We start from the raw sequence: 18,228 nt of genomic DNA, 5'->3' as shown, positions 1-18,228 counted from the left end.
GCCCTTTCGCCAACCCCGCCTCGGGTATGGGCACTGATGACATAGAGGAGAGAACACGCCCCACAGCACCCACAGCGTCCCCAGCAGGAATCGAACTCAGGACCTTCTAGCTGTGAGCCCACTGTGCCACCGTGCCCCCAGTGGTGTATATTATGATCATAATGTAAGTGGTGTTGATGAAGAATAGATTTGGTCTGCCAGACGACACAATGAACGAACAAGCAATTATTCCCCACCAGTGTTACCAGCCTACGGGAGTGGGAGAGAAACACCAAATGATTTCCACTGCTTTAGGTAGAATTTTCTACAGCCTACAATTTGCCCAGAAACGGTACAATTACTGCTAGCACTTTTACCACAGATTTAACTGCTCATTCCGCACCTCTGCTCCTGTGCTGTGCCAGGTGTAGAGAGTGCTGTTGACCTTGAAAAGACCGTCTCATTGAATCCTGAGACCCCCAGAATAAGCAGCAGTAATGAGTAGATAGGGACAATTTTGATGGTTGCCGTAATGAGGTTCCCCTGCCCTGCTGCTCTGCAGGATTAATTATTAGCCTTTCTCGAGAGTTCACAGAATGAAGCGGGCCTATCATGCTGGTTCTCTGAGAGACAGGAAAAAAAAATCTGAAAATGTGTCTACAGACACTGATGACAATCTCTCCCAAAGAGCCGGAGATGACTACTGTAGATAGAAGCTGCTGTACCAGGCCTTAACACACTGCTCTGTTTACAGGCCTGGAGCATGCTCCCCCAGCTCAACAACATTAATATCAAGCCCCGTCCGGGGCTAACCAAGGCCCCTAATGTGGGGGGCCCACATAGGAAACCCATTATGGTGACCAGATACATTAGGAGGGGGCCCATACGGCTCTCTGAGGAGATATAGCGCTAACCAGACCACGAGACAAAGCTAGCCTTTGTGGCTTCCATAATGTATGAGAGCAGCCAACAGAAACCTGACTCACCACTTCTTAAAGTGGCAGCAGTTTTCATCATGTTGAACTAACTAAGGTGCGCTGTCCTCTTGCCCTTGGCTCTATCGTTTGACCCCAATACCCACAGTGAATTACACTAACTTACAGGACACAAAGGGAGCATTACTCTACTACATTAAAGTCAGAGTATGAAAATTCACCCTTGGGGACAGCCATTATGTGCAGACATAACACATTTATTTCGGCTTCAAGAGGTGTGGTCCCTTGGCATTCGTTTGGTATCAATGGCATGCACAGTTTATGTAACAGCTGTCTGGGGTGGTGTCGCGTGGGAATGGCAGCATCTGTCGCACCACAACCCGTAACTCTGTGATAACAAATGTAACCAAATGCACCATTAAGCATGATTTATTGCATAACAAAAATAGCCGATACAGCACAAGCTCACAATACGTTGCATCCGCAATGCTTGTTGGAACTTTTAGATCTGCTGGAAAATAGGTGGAGTGCAATGTGGTAATTTGATCAAGCCGATACTGATCCTATTACATCAGATACACATTGTACCTGTTGTCAGAGTACCCGTTGTTCCTTTCCGTCAGTGTCCCTTTTATAATATATGGAGATCTATCTATATGGAGTTTCTGACTGTCAATTTCATGCAGATATGGAGTTCCATATCAGCCATATGAAGTTCAGGCCAGTCTATGACGTCAGTCATGTTGACGACAGATTTATGAATATTTTTGGGACAGCGCATCAGTCTACAATAGTTCATTCAAGACCAGACGCGTAGCATGGATTACATTTAGAATTAGAATCGTGAGCGCGTGAGCGTGTGGAGGGGGGGGGGCACACACACAACTCCGAAACCGGTTTTGCCAACTTGCTAACGGGGGGCCATTTAAAACAAAAGTGGCTTGCTGTGGTTGACTACAACAGAAATGTGTATGCACAGGGTGAGGGGCTGCCAAGCTAGACGGGGCAAGATTTCAATTAACTGGGCCTGTGCCCTAGTGGCCCAATGTTTACGCTTCTGTTCCAGACTAGACTTGATGAAAAGACAAAAAAAAGACAGTATAACCTCTATTTTGGCTCCCTTGGAATGGCTACCAGTCCTACATGGATTATCACCACCATTTCACTGATGAATCATGATCACCATGCCAACCAAGACCTCTACCACCCTACTATTACTAAACCATAGACTGTCAAAATGAAAAAGGATAAAGAGATTCTACAGACCGTTTTGAAGCTACTTTTTGGGCGAATTCAAATCCACCATCTTTGTATTCCAGTCCCCAAAGAAACCCTAGATTCGTATCTAGGGTTTCTTTGGGGACTGAAGTACAAAGATGGTGGATTTGCCACTCGTGGCAGCGAGTGCGAGCCTTCCTTCGGTAGAACCAGTAGAAGCCCTAGAAATATACAGTACTTCATTTGTTTTAATGGAACCATAATTTACAAATTGCATATCATGGTAATTGAAAGACGACTTTAAACTAGCGACTGAAAGCATAAAGTATTTATGACAATGTTTATTAAGGTAATAAAATCAAGTGTAAAGTCCGGCCAAAAACCCATTCACTTGAATAGTTTTTGCTTCTGCAGCCAGTAGGGAGGAAATCACGGGGGAAAATAGCTAAACTAGTGGCCATTCACATGTCGTGAACCGTCACTTCCTAAGTGCCTTCCTATTATGGTTTCAATTTAAAAAGAGGATGCTTGCCGCCTGAACTCAACTCAGTCCAGTTATTTAAGCAATAAGATCATTCAAAGGCTGGCTAATCATTTCTCTGCTGACTGCAGCCACACGGCCTGGATACTAAGAACAGGAGCAGTGAGGGAGACTGGGAGAGTCCTGAGCGCTAGCCAGATTAAAAGAGCACAAAGAGAGTGCAGTGACATGTATGAATGCACACGGACACACACACACACACACACACGGACACACACACACACACACACACACACCACTGTAAATGCTAGTGTTCATCTACAGTGCCTTTTGTCCTTGCAATTGAGAACAAGAGCGCTCTGCTCACTGAAATTGGGTATGAAGCATTCATCTGCTATTTTGCCTTCGGCCTGGCGGAGACAATTATTAGTACCTGCTGATCCTTTATGACCGATGTCAATATCAGTCAGCAACTATACACATTACAAGATACATGATTAACTTAGTTCAATTTCCGATCTCAACTGTCCACATCGCCCAGCCTGTTTCCCTTTGTAAATGTAACTTATCTTATCTCCCACCCTAAATCTGATTAAAACACACATGGTGCGCATACATGTGCACCTGTATGAACGACAACATGACAGATTGGCTTGGTGGTTTGAAAATATGATTACCCTATTCAGTAGGGTAGTGCTTTCCTCTGTGTTGTCATGGAATTATTACAGTGAGGTGGTTAATATCTTTGACGTAACATTAATTTACAGGTTCATTGTGTTTGGTAAGGTTAATTTAAACACCAATATTTTCACCACATGTTTCAGCATTGCCTCTATCTCAGGTATTACTGATGTGGTTTGTAGTAGATTCAGATTTTAAGTAAAATCCTTGCTTATCAATTAATCAATGATCATTCAATAAAGTGAACCAAGTACAACTACTGATTAATGAAATTCCTTGAAATCGGCATACTGTGTGCTTTGGCAAACTGCAAACGTGTACAAGTGTGAGCAATATATGCTGTGCACTACACTGTGAAACAGCGCTCCCACAAGAGAAGGCCTGTTGCTCTGACTGATGCCAGGATGAACTCAAGGACTGTATTACAAACAGAGGCTCAGCTGGCAAAGGAATGCAGACACAGCACAGGTGTGTAGAGTTTCTGGTAGAATACCAGATTTTTTCACAGAGGGCTTATGGCTAATCCACACAATTGAACGGCATTAAATGCTGATCATTAATTGAATAGCAGCTACAACATAGCTACGGCAGCGTCTTATAATAATAATATTCAGCTATAACAATTCAGCTACAGTAGAATACAAGCAGGCAAGTACAGCAACTGGCACAGGAGTAGCCTAGTAGAGGTTAGAGAACTGTGCTTGTGTGACTGCGAATCATGTTCAAATTTCTGGACTGTACAGGGAAACCTTGAACAGCGATAGCAAATTATACGGTACTTTCCCTGCCCTGAACAACTACAATCTCCACATTCAGTACGGATGTGGATGGGCCCTCAACCCACATTACTTACAGAGACATATGTACAGAGCAGTACAGAGGAACTGTAGTATACACACAACGGTACACACACACACACACACACACACACACACACACAGCGAAGAAGAAAGTAGAAAGCAGATACCACAGCGCTACAGTTTAAAAATGCATGTGTAGTTTGCATGCTCCAAATAAAATACTTGTTTCAGCAAATAGTTACATTAAGATTCAGCTAAAACAGAAGTTTCCTTTTTCTATGTGTGCTTGTGTGGTGTTTATTCTGTTTAAGGGAATCACAATTTATCAATGGCTCTGGGTTGGTGACAGAATGCAAGGCTAACAGTTTTGCAAGTGAAGTTTGCAGACATGTCTTTCCATGAAAGAATATTTTTCAGTGGATAGACTCAACCACTCCATAAATAAATATTAATATGAAAAGGTGAATACGTACATACATGCTAAGCCAGCCTCTGCTATCAATACTAATGGTTAAAGCCAAAAGGGTGAGTAAATCTAACCTGTATACTAGTATAGAGTGTCACAGTCCCACCTCCTTTCAGAATGACGAGGTCCCAGGAAATATTTCCCCATTCATTTTCCCCATAGACGTTTAAAAAACTATTTATATAAATACGTTCATGCCGCGGACAAAGCCAACTCTTGTTGTGACAAATCATGATAATAAACACAATGTTTAGGGCCGATCAAATAATTAGTGAGAAGAAAAACCAAAATATAACAAGAAAAACTAAATAAAGTGTTGTACCCTGCCTTTTTTTCTTCTTACTAATTATTTGATCTGCCCAAAACATTGTGTTTAGTCATGATTTGTCACAACAAGAGTAGGCTTTGTCCGCTGCGTTAACGTCTTTAAATAAATACTTTTTGAAAAGTCTATGGGGAAAATGAACGGGGAATAATTTCCTGGGCCCTCTTTGGGGGCTGGACTGCGACGCTCTATATGATATTCTATCACACGTGCGGCCTCAATTTCTCTTGGGTGAGACTGTGTTAAAAGGACTGACAAGGTGATAACGTGTATTAGCCCTAGGGCTGGTGATAACTGTGTTTACTCCCCTGATGTGCGGTGATTTTCTCATAACGGATTTGCTCACAGTGCATTGTCCCTCCTAAGCACCATTAATGCTCAGATAGAGTGTGGAAAGCGGAAGGGAGAGATAAGACCCCGCCCCACAGGCTCCCCATTTTGGGAAAGTAAAACACAATGTCTAATGATTGTAGATAGATGGGCTAGTCAGTAGGAAACTGTTGCCACTGCAGAGTATGAATGTTTATATGGCTTGAGGAACCAAACAGAACATGGCACGGCCGTCCCGTTGGACTAAATTAACTTGAATAGTGTTAGCTAACTTGCGAAATCTCCATAAATGTCCAAAAGTACGTGGAAAAGTGAGTCTTGCTTGTCAAAATGGCTAGCCTGCATTTTTTCTTTTCGTATGTGAACGTGTATGTTATTTGTATGCAGCTGTGACTCTGTCTCCAAGACAAATCTCTCCCAAGGGAGACAAATAAAGACAATCTTGAACCTTGCATTCTTAATGTACTGTATCACCCCCACAAACAGCTTCCTGAGCCAAACAACCTACTTCAAGTCTCCCCAGTCTGAACTGCCAGTGCTTACTGGCTAGCGAGAGAGTCTACTCCTTCCTGCCTGCATGGCATGACAAAGCATTTCACACAGCCAGAAGCAGTACAGACAGTACCCCACTGGGAATGTCTGCCACATGGACAACAAGCTAGCTAGCCAGGTTATCAACACTAGAATCACAACGTGTGCGTGTGTGTGTGTGTGTGTGTGTGTGTGTGTGTGTGTGTGTGTGTGTGTGTGTGTGTGTGTGTGTGTGTGTGCGCGCAACACATTTCTGTTATTAGACCTGCCGACTTCAAAATAAATCAATATCACGATTATTTCAAACTTTTGCCTTAATTACAATTAATGATATATATTGTTTTGGGATGAAAATAGCAGATCTACAAACTGCTGGGCATTTTGTACGCCGCCACTGAACAACAAAAGGGTAATATGTGATAGTGGTTAGTTAAGTGGTTATAATACATTTTGTTGATTATAAAACATTTATTCTAATTTCTCAGTGTCGATATAAAAGAACAGTGTGTGTGTGTGTGTGTGTGTGTGTGTGTGTGTGTGTGGTATATATATTTTTTTATTTATATTTTTTACTGCTTAGTCCGCAATATGAAGTCGGTTATTGGTTTTAAAGTGTTGTTTCAATATATTTTCGGTTAATTGCCGAGCCCTACTAGGTGCTATCTAAGTTGTTTGATAGTACTTGTAAGAATATCCACACTCAGACCTTCATAAGAGCTTTAACATTAGATCAATGAAGTCACAGTGGTGCCTGTGCACACTGCTGCTCCCCTGTCGGCAGGGAGAGAGAGATAAACACACTGCTCTCTGGAGACGGTCTGCAGCACATCACAAGACCAGCAGCAGGAAAACAGCATGCTGAGAGAGGGGAACGGCTGGCTGAGAGACATGGAGAGAGAGAGGGATGGAGGGGGAGAGAGAGAGATAGAGGGGAACTGAGAGAGAGGGGGCAGTATGACAAGTAAGGACAGCTTACAAAACAAATCAACTCCGTCTCTAAATCATCTCCATTGTTTGTGTTTGTGTGTGTGTGTGTGTGTGTGTGTGTGTGTGTGTGTGTGTGTGTGTGTGTGTGTGTGTGTGTGTGTGTGTGTGTGTGTGTGTGTGTGTGTGTGTGTGTGTGTGTGTGAGAGAGAGAGAGAGATCATAATAATATCGAGGGCAGTGGATTGGGATAGTATGCTAGGCTTCATTTCAGGTTAAGAAAATAAACCATACAAGAAACTACAGTACACAGGAAGGAGGAATGAAATTATGGATGATGGGAAGGAATGATTTCTACTGTATTATGTATTGGAGCAAACAACCTGCAAACAACCTGCCCTATGTGAGCTAAAGTTCTGTAATATGATCAGAGTGAAAAAGGCCTTACACCTTCAACCAAACATATTTAGTAAAAGATGGAGACAGTCCTGTACTGCCTTTACTAATGAGATGGGAGGTATCGGAATCTTGAGTAACAATTCACCAAGTACACTTCTCCCCAGGCCTTCATATGCTTTCCACTGTCTCCAGTCATGTCTGTTCTCAGTATTGTTCACTTCCCATTGTTGTTGACACTCTGTTGTTTTTGTCTCTCTACTTGTATTTTTTTCCTTGTTTTATGGTGAATACTTGTAAATATATGTGAAGTTGTTTGTGTGTATGAGTGTATATATATATTCTGTGAAAGTGTGAAACAGCTGAGGTTGTGTAAAAAAAAAAAAAAGTTGTAAGAAATATGTATGCTTATAATTCTGTGAAGTTGCCCAAACTGAAATAAAAACAAAGGCTTGACCAAACATGCAAAGTTCTCATTTGAATATTTGCTACTACCACCAAGATCTGTACCTGGCCAACGACAACATGCAACATGCAGTTTGGTTTTGCAAACCTTTCGGGACAATGATTGCATTGACTTTTAGTACCAAGTACCAAACAAATCCCCCAGCTATCATTTGATTTGCTCTGACGTTTGGCCTGCCTCCCACTCCCACCAATCACAACTGTATATCGGCACGTCACCTGGTTGCACCTTTACAAACGGCTAAATGTCGAACAGACAGAACAGACTATGTGCGCTCTACAATCGAATAAGGGGAGGGTGTGAGAGTATGACTGACAGTGCAGGTCTGTGCAGCGCCAACAGTACGAGGCTCACAAACCTCAGATCAAACTGTCAAACTAGAGCTAGGCAGTGCTGATCAAAAATGTTATATATCCAGCTTCAAATGTTTTCAGAAATATATTTTAGTGTACAGTTTAACTGAAATATGAGAACCTTTGTAACCAAGCCATCATTTTGTCACTTAAAACCAGATCCCCAATACACTACCCAACTTGTAATTGTCGCTACAGTACTTGATCTGATTGATTGTAGCAACTCAATATTTGCAACACATTTTTTCACCCAGTGTCTAATGTAATCCTGGGCACTACACTTTCTCTGCCAACCTGGGGGGGGCAGCGGACTGACCTCATGCTTCCATCTAGGCATGAGGAGTCCAAACTGCTTCTTTTCACCTGACAGGGGAGAGTTTCCTCGGCCGGACGTAGCGTGTGGAAGGAACACGTTATTCAGGCGCCCCCCCGGCTGGCCAGGGGGAGGTAGTTTAGAGATCAGGATTACTGCATGTTTTTGTGAGGGTACCTACCCTAGACTAAACTTCACACAGAAAGGCCCTTTCGCCACCCCCGCCTCGGGTATGGGCACTGATGACGCGGAGGAGGGAACACGCCCCCCAGCGCCCACAGCATCCCCAGTGGGAATCGAACACAGGACCTCCTAGCTGTGAGGCGACGGCACTACCGACTGTGCCCCCACCGTGCCTATAGCTTATCTATACAGTATGTGCAGTGCACATGTTGGGCAGGGATTATGGAAAATACCGTCTGAAAAGATTCAAGTCGCACTTCATACTGGGGGTTAAGGGTCAGCTTCATACTCAGTCTATGATCAGCTGAGCTTTGTGCTGGAGACGAGAGAAGGCATCCTGTCTCCTGCATTGTCATTTCCATTTCAAAGAGCTTTGCATTTGGCATGGATCCACTCAGTGACTGGCTCCAACCACTTTAAACACAGCGTTCAGATGAAAACAGTCCCCTGCCTACCTGCACCTCACTAACCCAGTGATTTTCTCTACGGTCCCTGCGGGACATCTGCGGTTTGTCGTTTTTGCTCCGTCTGAATGTACTCTCTGTACCTCTGTGGATCAATAAAACCAACAAGGCAGAGCGGACAAAACGGCAGGTAAAGGACAGTAGCAGTGAGAGAGAGAGTTAAGAGGAGGAGTGTATGACCGATGGAATTCTGAGGGAAATAAGTGGCGGCAACTCGGCGAGACCTGCGGCCTCACTAAACCACAAAAGTTCATCACGTCAGACCTTCACTCTTGACATCCCGTGCCATCGGTGCTCATTGTGTGGCTGCAGCAGGTTAAAACTCCTAACCTGCAGGTTAAAAATCCTGCTGACTTTGTTATCTCCCAATATTGAGACAATAATAATAATATAATAATAATTGAAAGTGATCACTAATCTGATGCGGAATCCACCACCACCTCCTAATGACCACGGATAAACCGAGGGGCGGGCAACTGCTACTGAGGGCCTGAGAATAATCAGACCTCTGACATTTCTGTTGTCCTGGCCGAAAGCAAAGGTTGCACAGCAGTAATTACATTTTGGGTGGGTGGGAAGGAAATACTGCCAGAGGTTGTCTGGGCTACCTCATCGTGTGTGGTATGTGTCCATGTCAAATTGTCTATGGACGCGCACTTGCGTGTGAGTATGTCTGTCTCTCCAGTCAACCCACTCACCCACACACTGGCATAAACCACTGTCTAATCGCTAGCCTCACATTTTCTGAACAGTCACAAAAAACCCGGCCTCTATAAGCCCTAGATTACAGCTGTTGCTTTTAAAAAGGAAATAAATAAATAACATGCTGCAGTGGGCACTTGATTTGAAATGTTTATGTCTCTGTGCTATGGATTGCATTTTTATTTCCTTGCAAATGGGTTTATTATTGCGTTGGGTTGTGCGGCAAAACTGGAGATTAATCGCTAGATGGTCGAAGAGAAAAAGGATGTGCCTTCTTAAACTCATTCAAAGTGCTCATCAAACATCCCCATCTTTTCAGTGAGCTGAAGGCATAGAATCTCTCTCCTTGCCTTCCACAGCCCTTGTTCCCATCCGTGTATTTTCAGACTCCCAATTCTATTCCTCATAGTAAATTCTGGGTTTTCACCCAATCTCCCCCTCTGCATCTCTCCGGCTACATCCTTCAACTCCCTTAATGGTGATATGTTACTAGTACTACTACTAACCTTTTATGAGGCCGCCTCCTCAGATGAACACGAATTGAGGACAAAGAGGCCAAAGAGAAGGTAAAGGCTCTCTACATTCCTCTCATCTGTTTGTGATGAATTAATCAATCACCTGTCCTTACCACTGGCTATTATGTATGGAAGTATCAGTGTTTAAAACAAAACATCTTGGACAAAAGAAAACTGGACAATTTAGAACATTTTGGGCAGACACAAAAAATGTTTAAAGGCCGTTTCCAACGAGGGAGCGAGTCACACAGGGCGTTCTCGCTTGGATCAACGGGTGTAGCACCGTGGTCTCATGTGCATGTGAAATATCTATATTCATATCACTATCTTAAGGAAGTGCCCAAGAGCACCAAAGGTGGTCCCTGGTGGTTCCCACCACCAGTGAAATGTTCTCGCTCCTGTCTCTCTGTAGTGTTTTGAACACTTGTCTGTGAACCCAATTATCACACAACATTAGCTGTACCCCAAACAACACCCCACGCCCAATCCACATAGGGTTTGGCCTCATTCAGTCAGCCTTGGTGACACAACAGACCGACACTACAGCAGAGTAATGCCTGGTTTATACTTAGTTGCACATTGTGTTGCACAACAAAAGCCACTGATCTACAAGGTCATAACGCATCGCATTGTGAATTGTTTGTGCGCTTGCCTTCAAGACCTGCTACTTTCGATATGCGGCAATGGTGTACATATAAACCAGGCACAAACACTGTAGTATACAAGATCTACTGTAGTAGCATGACGGTTCTTATGAGTTTGTGTTTTCATCTGCCTATGAGGATGGGTGGCCTATGCATTTTCTAGCCTTGGCTTTTAAGTTTCTTAAATGGCATTTAGGTTTAAGCCCTAAAGACACAAATGTGCCAGTGAAGACAGAGACATAACACATCGATGCAGTGTGTGACAGAAGAGCCTTTCAGGGGGAACCCATAGATCACGCTGGACATTTCCTATAGAAAGTATGTTGACATAAAATACTACAGACACTCTGCCATCTCCATCCTACACTGTCTCAACTTCGACATCAGTGAGTGGATTCCCTCCCTGTCTGATGTGTCTTTACTGCATGCATATTACAATGAAAAAATACTGTTTTCACTTTTATTCATTAATGGTGAGGGGGGGCACCTTAATTACACATTGGCCCCAGTACTCTCTACCATGTCTAAAATCTTCAGAGAAGCTGTGATGGTGTGTGAATGGGGCATTTGGGAGTCATGTCGAGAACCTTAATTAAACTGGATCGCTTATGGTTCTTATCGTGTGTGAGCATGTGTAGGCTGTGGCATAGCTTGTCATGGAGGAGCATGTGTCCAGACTGTCCACACTGCTTAATGACCAGAGGTACACCATACCAAGCTGCCTACCGTACTGTCTGTCAACACTAAAACAAATGGGAGAAAGTAAAAGGAGAAAACCCAGCATCAAGCCTCTCTCTGTCCTTTTCTTTAACAGGGACTTTAAGCAACGACTGTTTTCAGGACGGCTCCGCTAGGCGGAACTACGGCGGCTACGACGCAATCGCCGTAGCTGTCAAATTCGTTACGCAAACAGCCGTCGGCGACAGGTTCATTTTTGGTTCCCATGGTGACGCGTCTATGCAGCATGTGTCATAAACACTTAACATCCCGTCGCTTGTCAGCTAACTTGCCGATATTGCTTAATTCTTACAGTACATGCGCTGGACATGATCAGCAGTGGAAAGAGTAAAGTGCTGGAGCAATATGTGTTATTCTAAAACAGTTTTAATAAACATGGTTAATATGAAGTATTAGTGTTATTTCTTCATTCAGAGCATGCCAACACATTACACAGCATAAGAGATGTGATGGAGCAATCGGTGTAAATGTATGACAGCTAATTTCAATAAACATTGTTATGACATGACGTTGTAGACACTACGTGTAAGTGTAGGTTGAGGTTCTGCCGTAGTAGAAAAGGCTGCGACGGAGAGCAGGTTTATGTATCGAGCAGACGAGCACTGATCCATTTCCGGTTGCCGGAGCGGACTGCCGTATCCGTCGTTGCTTAAAGTCCTTAATATCTGTAAAAAAGGGCCCCTAAAGTGATGTTCTGGTCAACACAAACACACCGACATCCACCTAGTGAAACAATAACAATCAGCATCCCAATTTCAGCATAGCTGCATTCCATTCACTACAGTATATAATTATAAACACACGATTATTATTGACTAAATCGTCTGATTTGTGCATCCATAATGGACAAAGGACACACATTTTACAGTATTTACATATGTACATTCCGGTATGTTTATATAAGCTTGTATTTTATATCACACATTCTCATATGCTCTCCTGTAACTTTCAACATTGGTGTAGGAAGTACTTGACAGCCATACTTGAGTAAAAGTTCAAATCAGCTATAAGAAAATCACATCTAAAATCCTAGATGCCCCCTGGGCAAGTAGGCAGGCTCTATTAGCTCAGTGGTTAATATTTCAAATCTGGGGTAGTAGAACAGGAAAGTAGTTACATACTAGTGCAGCTTTAAGTATCAAATAAAAAATGATTTTCATAACAAAACAGCTAGAGATCAAATTTGTTTTCACTGTTCAATTTGTCGTCCATCACATCAAAGAGAGAATTCTGCATCCCCGTTGTTATGTTTCAGCATTGGGTGGACTTTGTCCATCATATCAAGGAGAAATGTTTCATTCAATCACCAACTTAAATAGCATCCCGGGCTGAATGAGGGCCTAACTCTCAACTTCATTCATGAAAGAAATATTTATTTTATATTATTGTATCTTGGAAAACACACAGTAAGAACTTGTGCAAACATAAATCATCATTAATTCATACGAATATGGAAAACCTTTCACCATGCCAGTCTGTCTCTGCTACTCTTCGGTACCAGGGAACCATGCACAGAACACACACACTGGAATTGGATTTTCCCGATCATAAATAATTCTGGGGGTCCTGGACATGAAATAGTTTGAGAACCACTGATATAGGTTTTTCATAACACCGTCATGATTTAGAAGACATTACTTATACTTTCTAAACTAATATTGACTGGGATTAGGTTTGTGCTTGGTCATCTCTTTTTCCCCACTCTACACAAAAAAGCTCAAAATGCGCCATTAGCTTATAGATCAGAGCATGGGGAAAACACAGAAGTCTGCCTCATACAAACTGAATGTCAGTGAACCATTTCAATGGAGTTAACAGCTTCCAGGTTTTGCATCATTAGTTTTTGTAAGGTGAAACCTGACTAGTGTTTACTCCTGAAAGTTAGACGACAAGATCGACACGCTAGTCATACCGACGTGATTGGCTGCTACAGCTACAGTAGCAGCTACAGTAATTTGACACGTTTGCAATGTCACTCTATAGGTAACTTCAAACCAATCGCGGCTGAAACAGCGCAGCTCAGCCAATGCAAAGCCACAACAAAACACAGTCATTGAACCACGCACAGATCGTTAGAAACGAACGCAAGCAACGACCGCGAGGTTGTGACACACAAACATACACGTTACTAAAACAATTATCATACTACAGAAGTCACAGAGTTAGTTTGACTCTGTTCAGCATTGTGAAAGTTGCAAGGTGTTGTGAGCATGTACTGTAGATCAGCAATTTTTACAATTTTGCCTCTTTCTGCCGTGAAAGATTGGACTATGTTACTTTTGACACAGAAATTGTTGTCGGATTGTCTCATTTTAGAGGTACTAAAAAGGTCTTAAGAGTCCTTAAATTGTCACTTCAAAAATGTACAGATACATTGTATACACCTACTGTATAATGAATGTTGGTTTGTTTACTGTTGAGTGAGAAAACAATGTTGCACATTAAGCAAATCATCTGTGGAGCTTTTTTTACCAAGCAGTTTTAAATGCCTTTCCCTCCTCCAACTCCAAGCTGAATATGTATTCACATTGGAGTGTGAAATGAAAGAGGTGAATGAGGAATGCAGCAGCAATAGGATATGAGGCCACTATTTTCTGCATGCTCTGACCCCCAGATCATTATATGTACCCTGAGGGTACAGATACTGTGAGTGCCTACAGTGTATGCACTCAGCTTCTCTCAAGGTTTCAGCAAGACTTCATTTCCAATATATTGCTATCGTTTGGGAAACGTTGCTTACTTAGGTTTATGTGCCCTGAGGAATTCTGTCACCTGCTGCAAAGCAAAGCCACATACATCTTGCATAGGAGATAGGATATGGTAGATTTTAAAACAACAAGCCCTCCTACTTGCCACAGCATCTCACACAGCTGGCTCAACATGACAATAAAGAATCTTGAGTCAAACCTCGAACGAAGTCTCCGAGTCGGTGGGCAGTAACACCCTGTCTGTGATATTTTTAGTCAACTGTCACTCCTGCACTCTTTAGCTTTACTGCTATTAGACAGCCCCTTCAAAGAAGTGAAATAAGCCTAGTGTGCGATCCAAAGACAATGGGGGATTCTGCAGTCGGTACCATCATGCACTCTTTCTGGCAAGATGCAAAATTGAGTGTTCAGGGGAAGTTGCTCAGTGACATTTCAATAAATAAACAAAGTTGAACGTAAAGTTAGGAGGACTAGAATGTGGGGGGGATAACACAGCTTAGTCAAGACAACTTGCTTCTATTGAAACACACACAAGTAGGCTAAGCCAAGACAAGAATCAACTCAACAAAATAACAAATAAATGAATTTGCAAATAAAATAATGTGGAATAATTTCAGCCTTGCCGTCTTGTGTACAAAGCCGAGGAGTTATCTTCAAGTGAAGATTTATTTGTTATTTGTCTTTCTCCTTGCGATATGTCCTGGAATATTCAAAGACATTACTGTATACTGACCTGGTATTTATTGTTATGAGTACATGTCTCTGTGGTGTGGGTCTCTTATCTATTGTATAAAAATGGTCCGATCCCTGCTGTTCAACAGAACTCCTTGAACACCCATCTGTGTACTTCTCCCATGAGATTGTGCATTAAACCTCCATTTCTTTGAAATACAAAGTGTCTCAGACTGTTTGCCTCAATATCCCGATGGATCCAGCATTCCTCGATAGTGCTGTGCTGTCAAACAGGAGTGAGTAAGAGCAAAATAAAATCCTGCAACTAAATCCTGCGACTAAATACAACTAGTTTGGAATAGTTGTTTCCATGTTAGGGATGCTCATGACATCAGGGATGCTGCGCTAGAGCCAGAAGACTGGATATAGCGGCAGTGGCATTCTCTCAGAGATGTCTCCGAGCCCCAGGAGCTAGAAGGGATTATGTAAGTCATTCGGTATACTAGGTCACCCAGTGGTTTTGATATGCAAGAGCTACTGTATTAGAGCTAGGCTACTTTTGTTCCAGGCATTTTCAGTCTCACTGGTTAAAGCTCCATTCAGATGCTTCATTAATAGGTAAAAGTACCTGTATTAGCATAATGTGACTATGGTTATTGCGAACGCAGTGATTGCGAACGCAGTGAGCACTTACTATGAGACCTAGCAGATCATGTCTGTCTGTCTGTCTGTCTGTGTGTGTGTGTCCCCCCTTTGTGCCCATATATGGAGCTGAGTTATTTGTGTCTGTGTGTCACGCTTTTGTGCCCATATATGGAGCTGCTTTGGGGACTCCTTATATGGTTATGGCTGAGTCATGGTGACAACTTAAATATGTACGAGCTGCGTTCGCTTCCCGCGTTTGCGCGTCTTACTGGTGGTATATCCTACCCTTAGGGTTCGGCAATTTGAAAATATTCACATTGACACATTCCTATGGGTTTTTGAATCCCATAATTTAGGAGCAGCAGTGGTTGTGTTAAGGTTCCACATGGTTCGTGTCAATTTGTCTTTGACACTGAACACCTACTGTAGCGGCTCCCAATGAGCTAGCCATGGTTCACACGACGCTCGTACTTCACCAACGTCATGGCACAACTGCAGCCCTGTTTTACACGATCGCTACATTTACAGGGCAAACGTGTATATAAACATTCACATTTCAAATATAAAGTACTCACCACGTGAGTACAGCGATTAGCATTGTTGCATTCCGCGTTGTTTAATAAAAAGCCTTTTTTTTGCCATAGGCTTTCAACTACATGCATACATATCGGTCGGGAGGAGTGTGGCACTCTGAAACACTGGGTATGTTCGATATAGGCACGCTGACCACACTGCCAACACAAACTAATAGGCGAGTGCGCTCCCGGTGTGCAACTGTGCGTTTCCGAATGCACACCGTTTGAGAAAAATAGCTGAGGCCCACGTGGTGAGTACTTTATATTTGAAATCTGAATGTTAAATGTTTATGTACACGTTTTTACTGTAAATGTAGCCATCGAGTAAAACTGGCTTCAGTTGCGTCATGACTGATTATGCAGGTTTCAGGGCTACCAATGAGCAGGCCTTGAATGGTTGCTTCCGCCATTGAATTGAACTGGGTGAAGGTAATGCACACTGTGCAAGTGTTTTGGACAAAAACGCTATAGAAATGGAGACCATTTACTATTTCGTTTTTCTAATGGTAAATTGGAGGCCGCCTTGAATTGGTTTTCTGACCACAGAGCACTCACACCCACTGAATATCTGACTAATCCTGCTTATTAAAGCCCAAGTGAGGGGGCTTCATCTCTTCAATGAGTGTCCTCAACTAACCTTTCACAGAGAGCACAAGTTTTCTTCCAATTTAAAAAGAAAATGTCAGGGTGCAGGTTTGGTCTGGAATAGAATACATTATTTGCAAGCGGTAGAGAGCTTGGACAAACAAGATAACTGTATAAATATCCAATGGCCTTGGGGTTTACTTTGCACAGACTTGGAATGCCTCTGAGCTCTGTTATGGGGCAGCTACAGTAGGGAAAGGTAGGCTGTTTGGCTGCAATACCAGATGGACCCATTGTTTCAGTGGCAGTGTCAAATTACTGTGTCCAAACCACAGAGCCCGAGACTGGCAACACATGACCACACACACCCCTGTGTTGAAATATCAAGAGATATATCCTCATGAAGGTAAAACATACACACAGTTTACCTTCAGAATGTCAGTTGAAATAGTAGGTACAACTTCCCCATTTGTTATATCATAAGCCACTCCCACATCACAAGGCCAGCCAATAAGAATTTGTCCATAAGAATGCTGTACAGTAATCGGACAATTGAATGCACCTGCTGCTAGTGCTACTGTACTGAGATGTGTTGCTTTCTATCCTCACACCATCATAGATCGTCACACACCTACTGGAGACGGATGGGATACATAGTGATCAGGGAATATATATATATTCAGAGATTAAGCCTTGTGTGGAAAATACTGACAACAATGTCTCTGTCTCCATCATCACCACCACTCCCTTCTTCCTATATACGGACACGGCTTCATTTCCACCAGGAAACTACGCAAACACCGGCGCACGCCATGCGTTTACGTAGATAACATCATAGGCTGTGATTGAATTAACTGTGTATCGTCTATTCTATAAGTGGTCGGTTTGCGTGTCATTCACAGGACGTGTGTAGTGTGGATTGGAACGTATATAACGTAACTTTTCCCACCCTCTCTAACAAAACCTTGTTACAGTTTCGAAGCAGCAATTGCTACAACAATGTAGCTGCAAACCACCCAACACCCCTTTTGCACCATTTCCGTACTCCACGCGATCATTTCACAATACACACTCACAGATTAAACAACGATTTCCCCTGCCAACACATGAAACAATGCACAGTGCCAATGTAGTCGTCTAGTCGACACAAATCTAAATATATTACTATTAGTAAACACCAGGATGTTGATGCGACACTGACACACATACACATTAAGGGGTGAATCGGCGAGGGCTGTGTATATGACGTGTCCAAATCAATAATACTGCAAGAATAACAATAATAACATAACTTACCCAATGCCACCTCACAGGCTTTTCGCAATTGAGAATGATGAGCCTTTTTGACCTCCTTGTCGGCCAGGATCTTTTCCAAAGCTCGGGTGAGGAACATGTTTTTCGTCTTTTTGCCCTCATGCATGTCGCACCGAATCGGGCCGAGGTGTACCTGTCCCAAGGACCGCGACCGTCTCCAAAAGGTACCGTATATTCCTTTGTAAATGTCACTCGCACTGTCCCTAACAGACGAACATAAATAAACACAGAAGGTGGGGTAAATCCCTCAGATTTCCATTAGCAACCTGCCTGCGCCATGTTGGA

General features: G+C 42.9%; 1 protein-coding gene across 1 annotated transcript in view; it reads right to left on the bottom strand.

Annotated features, from left to right (window-relative positions):
- The window catches only part of arfgef1 (ADP-ribosylation factor guanine nucleotide-exchange factor 1 (brefeldin A-inhibited)), a 60,492-nt gene extending 42,264 nt beyond the window's left edge, over positions 1-18,228 (bottom strand). Inside the window, exon 1 of the mRNA XM_080794276.1 lies at positions 17,926-18,228. Coding sequence (XP_080650402.1) covers positions 17,926-18,049 — 124 coding nt within the window. The 5' untranslated portion in view covers positions 18,050-18,228. The remainder of the gene's footprint in view (positions 1-17,925) is intronic.

Source organism: Protomyctophum bolini (genome assembly GCF_963924005.1).
Source record: "Protomyctophum bolini genome assembly, chromosome: 21".
Taxonomy (NCBI): domain Eukaryota; kingdom Metazoa; phylum Chordata; class Actinopteri; order Myctophiformes; family Myctophidae; genus Protomyctophum; species Protomyctophum bolini.
This window is presented reverse-complemented; position numbering and strand designations above follow the sequence as displayed.